The sequence below is a fragment of the Bemisia tabaci genome, chromosome 6, assembly GCF_918797505.1.
Source record: "Bemisia tabaci chromosome 6, PGI_BMITA_v3".
NCBI lineage: Eukaryota > Metazoa > Arthropoda > Insecta > Hemiptera > Aleyrodidae > Bemisia > Bemisia tabaci.
Window position 1 is genome coordinate 34,040,836 of NC_092798.1, and position 6,000 is coordinate 34,046,835.

At 44.0% G+C, this 6,000-nt stretch overlaps 1 protein-coding gene across 1 annotated transcript in view; it reads left to right on the plus strand.

Moving 5' to 3' along the window:
- The first annotated feature begins 666 nt into the window (after positions 1-666).
- The window catches only part of LOC109040897 (RNA-directed DNA polymerase from mobile element jockey), a 31,437-nt gene continuing 26,103 nt past the window's right edge, over positions 667-6,000 (plus strand). Inside the window, exon 1 of the mRNA XM_072301559.1 lies at positions 667-3,340. Within this exon, the coding sequence (XP_072157660.1) occupies positions 667-3,340 (2,674 nt within the window). The remainder of the gene's footprint in view (positions 3,341-6,000) is intronic.

Here is a 6,000-nt window from a genome sequence, read left to right on the forward strand (position 1 = left end):
TTGTGTGTTTTTTCTGCGCATTGTATCACGTTAGATTTCATGTTCGGCCCAAAGGACTCTGTCAATGAGCATTGGATATATTGTTTGGTGCCTGTTGAGTCGTAAAATTTGTGAAGCTGGTCAAATGTCGCCTTTGGTTTCAGCATGAAATCTGATGTGATACCCGTGGAAACTCACATTTTTCTGGATTCTGGGAAACCTGTGTGTAATGTCTATGTTTCCCTCTAGTTTTTGGGTAGTGAATTTGAAGTTCTCGTATTCTTTGAAGCTGGGAAACTTGGACTCTTGTGTCAGCATAGTATACCGCCCTTTTGCAAGGATTTTCGTACATTATATTTACTTGTTCTCGACCATTGCGGATAGGGCCGATGTAACGATTAAGCCCGCCTCGTGGGGTTCCAGGTTGAGAATGGCAGCTTTGAAACCTTCCACTAGAATGTTCTGCCATTTAATATATTTTTGTTGTTAACTCCGCCTGTACTGTCTTCTATAGGGAGTGCTGCCGGTCCCAAGCCCGGGCTAAGGAGGAGGGTTCGGCGGTGAGGCTAGCAACCTGCCGCCGGTAAAAACACACAATCTGCTCAAAGAAGCAAAAAGAAGCCTCGGTACCAGACTTTAACGGATTTACGACCCAAAGATTTACGGAAAACGGATAAACGGATTAAAATGGCTCAACGATTGAGAATCGCTACATGGAACGTGAAATCATGGAATAAGAAGGACCAAGAAATCGTCTCGGAAATAGAAGAAAGAAAAATCGATGTCTGTGCTCTGAGCGAAACAAAAAGAAAAGGCGCTGGCACTGTGATGCGCGGAAATTACCTGCTTCTGTATAAAGGCGCAAATAAGAACGAAAGAGCATATGCCGGTGTTGGAATATTAATTCATAAAAATCTCGTTGACAACATCACTGATATCAAATACATAAGCGAAAGGATGCTCCTTGTAGAGCTTAATCTAGGCTGTGAGAAGCTGAACTTGATATCTGTTTATGCACCGGATACAGGAAGAGCGAAGCAGGAACGAGACGACTTCTACCGCGATTTACAAAAAGTCATAGATACTATACCGGTGCGCGAGAAATTAATCATGTTAGGTGACTGGAATGCTCGAGTTGGAGACAGCGTGGTGCCTGGAGTGAAGAACAGATTTAACGAGCCTACTCTGAATGACAGCGGTAGAGAATTAGTAGAATTTTGCTCCGTTAACGAATTAAGAATAAACAATACGTTCTTTGATCATCCTAGACAACATAAGATCACCTACACCAATAGTAGAGGTCAGACGTCCATGATTGACTATGTTATCAGCAATCGGCAGCTGCATCCGCAGCAAGTACTGGATGTTCGAACTTTATCATCTGCAAATGCCGGCACAGATCACGGACTCGTCTTATGCGAACTGCGATTGAGTCTGAATCCAGTAAAGAGGCGTCCAGTAATAGTGCAGAAATTGTGTGCTGAGAAGCTGTCAGACCTCTCTATAAGAGGACTTTACCGATCGAGATTACGCGGAAAACTGGAGAGTCCACCCAGTGATTCTTCGACAGCTGATGAACTATGGCAACATATCAAGTCAAAAGTGCTAGAAGCAGCGGAAGAAGCCGTTGGTTGGCGAAAAGTGAACAAGAATCGCATGAATAACCGAACACCGTGGTTTTGCGACGAGGTCAAGGAAGCGGCGAAGATAAAGAAAGAAGCTTTCCTCAAATACAAATCCAATCCAACCCCTCAAGAACACGAGATATATGCAAGAATCCGCAACGCGACCAATGAAAAAATAACGAAAATCAAAGAGAATTACTGGGAAGGATATACGAAAGGCATGGAGCGTGACTTTTATGGAGCTCAGAGGAAAATGTGGGGTGCACTCCGAAACCAGCGAAAAGAAATTTGTGAATATAAGCGTGTCCAGCATGTAGATAAGGAGCAATGGTTTAAATATTTCTCTGAACTGTATGATGAAAGCAATACAGACTCCAATGGAAATTTAGAATTCAGAAATGAAGATAGTGTGAACATAACCTTGGACATGGTAACAAGAGCTATCCACCGGCTCAAATTAAGGAAGTCACCTGGACCAGATAGTATAGGCAATGAATTTTTGAAATATGGCGGTGGCACTTTGGCCAAGCACATCCATCATTTGTTCTCTAAAATCTTACAGGAAAAGAAAGTTCCAGACGAATGGAAGGATAGCCACACGATCCCAATCTTCAAGAAAGGAAATAAGCTTCTACCAGAGAACTACCGCGGCATTACGCTGCTCAATACCTGTTTGAAGCTTTTCACTACTGTAATTAAGAACATTTTAGAGGAAATTGTAGACGCGGCTGAAGAGCAGCAAGGCTTCCGGAGGAATAGAGGAACTACTGATGCCATATTTATGATTCGTCAACTATCGGAGAAGGCTATCGAATTTAATAAGCCACTCTTCCTATGCTTTGTAGACCTTGAAAAAGCATTTGATCGCGTACGAAAACAGGATGTGCTGCAGATATTAAATGAGAGAAATGTTCCCAGATGCTTGATAGAGTTAGTTAAAGATTTAAATACTAACACGAGGACCCAAATTATTACCGCTGAAGGTCTCTCGGATGCCATCGTCATAAATAAGGGAGTGAGACAGGGTGATTCGCTGAGCGCATTTCTCTTCAACTTAGTGATGGACAAACTAATTCGCGCCGTGCGACCAAGGCGAGGATATACGCTTAGGAACAGAAATATTAATATCATTTGTTATGCTGACGATGCTGTGCTCATAGCAGATTCGGAAGATGAACTGCAAAGAATCTTGCATACATTTAATATGACAGCCAAGAAGTACAATATGAAAGTATCCGCCGCTAAGACAAAAAGTATGGTAGTCAGTAGAAACCCTATACGATGCAAGTTGGAAGTAGATGGTAAAATGATCGAACAAGTGATGGAGTTTAAATATCTTGGAGCATTGCTGACAAGTGCAAAGGACTTAGGAACCGAAGTGCGAGACCAGGCACTCAAGGCGGCGAGAGTTGCCGGATGCCTCAACGAGATGGTGTGGCGCAACAAATACATGGCCCGAGAAAGTAAAGTCAGAGTCTATAAAACAATCGTTAGACCAGTGTTAACATTTGCCACAGAGACCAGGGCCGAGACAAAGCGCACCAAACAACAATTCCGCACCGTTGAAATGAAGGTCTTAAGAAAAATAGCGGGCTTTACACTTTGGGATCATCAGACCAACGAGTCCATCAGAGATGCTTGTAATGTGCAAGATGTAGCCAAGTGGACTAGGATGAGGAGAAAGATGTGGTCGGAGCACGTTGACAGAATGGATGAAGAGAGACTGGCAAAAGTTTGTATGACTGGACAACCCATAGGGAAAAGACTGCCTGGACGACCGCCTAAGAGATGGGCACAAAGCTGGCTCTCTTCTCCTGAAGATGATTGAATGTTCCTGTTGCTATTTGTTTTATTGACTTGACGAATCTTTACAGATAATTATTAAATTTTTAATATTTTGTGCTTGGCACTCGAAGGCTTGACAAACAGGGCCATGCCCTAGTCGTTAGTAGAAGAAGAAGAAGAAGAAGATATTTACTTGTTAACATTTTTGTTTTTGCTGAAACACAGATGAAAGATAAACTGTTTTATCCTCCCATGCCGATATTCGATGAGAAAAAGACGTACGGATTCCGAAATCAACGACTCAATAGTTTTTTTCTCGGCAACTCAATCGGATGAGGCACCTTTCAAGAGCTCAAATTCTCTACGATCCCTCACTTATAGAATTCCGTCAGCCTTTTTGTTGAAATTATGTGTTTGTCGGGTGGACATGGACGACACAGGTTAAGTGGCAAAGTGTGATTGGTCGGCTATGTCTTATTGCTTTGTTGATTGGAATGGACAACAACAAACTGAAGGCACCTCTTGAGTTTCCGACAGTTTGTCGTCTATTCCAATCGACAAAGCAGCGATAAGACGTAGCCGACCAAACACGCTTGGTCATTTAATGAATGTCTTTCGTGTCCACCGTACAAACAAATTTTGCAAACAATTTTGCGTACAAACGCAAAATTTCAACAAACAGGCTGCAGGCTTATTTTGTGCACTGGTCGAAAATCGTTTACATCGCAGGAGGTCCGGCACAGAAAAATAACGACTGAAGCGCGCACCGTAGTGATGCGCAATGCGTGAAGTATTCGCAAGGTCTTGCAGGCACTGATATGCGCCCAGTGCCGACCGCTCTAAACGCGCAATGCGTGAAGTATTCCTACAGCCTTGTAGGCACTGATGTGCGCCTGGCGTAGACTGCTCTGAACGCGCAATGCGTGAAGTATTCCTACCATCTTGTAGGCACTGATCAGCGACACGCGCCGGCCGCACTGTGTCTGGCACGATTAGTTAAACTCGTGGAGTCAGCGTTTTTGAACCTGTTGGTACCATTAAGTATATGCACATCCTGAATGGATTCCTGTTCGTAACATGATCAAGAACATTAGTTAAAATCCAACTACTTTTCTTCTGTTATTTACATGCGGATAATGAAATGCCCGCTCCTCTTGTGCACACTGGAAAATAAAAACACATTGGATCTAGAGTCTAGGCTCTAAAAAACATCGACAAGAAAAAATACTCATGATTCAATCAGATTTAAGCTTAAATCAAGAACCAAGCCTCTTAATTTGAGCGGATTTCCTTTTGATTTAAGCTTAAATCTGATTGAATCAAGAGTCCTTTTTCTTGTCAATGTTTTCTAGGGTCTGGACTCTAGATCCAATGTTTTTTTTCCCCCAGTGCAACTGCACTGATTTGTAAGCCGCATACTGGAAACTCGTAAACAACGGCAGTAGTGGCAGATTCCTGGGTATAAACCTGCACTTGGGTCATAACGCACCTGGTCCTCCTTCCACACCATTCACTCTGACCGCGGACATCGACTTAATCAGTCCCCCAGCCCCTGATACGCTCCCCCGCCCCATCCACATCCTTTTATTAACGTTCTGTCCTACTTTTCTGTTCACCGCTCGCTTTCTCCGATTATCTCTCTTTCTCTCAGACCCCTCTCGTCGTCGTCCATCTACTGGCGCAAGGAACGTTCCTCGTTGCTCGTTTTCTCATCTCTCTGTTATTTCTTCTTTTTTCCGTTTTCCTCTCGCCTCGGTCTCCTCTTTCTAGTTCCTCTCCGCCTCATCGATTCCTACCCTTTCCTCTCTTATCTCCTGTCCGATTTCTTTTCTTTCGATTTTTTTATTCTCGTTTTCCTTCTCCTCCTCTCGTCTTGTTTCTCTATCTTTTCCTCTCCCCTCCCCGCTTCTCATCCGCATTTTCTTTCTTCTTCTTTATCTCGTCTTTCTCTTCCGCCGATCTTCCACTTCTTCACGTCTCTCTATCTCTTCTCATTCTCCTCTTTTTCTCTATCTCCCGTCTTCCCGACGTCTCGTCTTCGTTTCATTCTTCTTTTTTTTACGACTCTCCCGAAATCCTCCTCGACTCTCTCCCGACCTCGTTCCTTATCGTCCGGTCTATTCTGTCTCTCATTCGTTTTTCCGTCCTTCGTTTTTTCGTCCGTCAGGTTCAGCGGTCTTCCGAACGTCTCGAAGCTTCTTTTCCGTCTCGGTTTCCGTCTGTATCTCTCTTTTTGTTTCCTTCTTGTTTTTCCTCTTACTTCCCCCGACTTCTCCTCCCGTCGTCTATTTCTCCTCTCTCCCCTTTCGTCTTCAAGGATATTCGTTCGTTCGATCTCACTTTCTGCCTCTCCGCCCCTCTTCCCTCCGTCTCCGGCTCCCTTTCTCCGTTTTCTTTCGTCCCCCTCCGATCTCGTCGACTTAGCCGCTCGCTACACAGAGAGTTGTTCCATTTGCCATGTTCGTTGCATTGGGAGGAAAAAAATACATGCATCTAAAATAGGAAGCTCAGAGGACCGACCGATTTCCTCGCTAGAGAGAGGCTCGCAGTCTTACTCTCCTGGTTTCTAATGTAACCCTAGTAGAAGTGAGTCAGCCTGACGTCAGGCTGC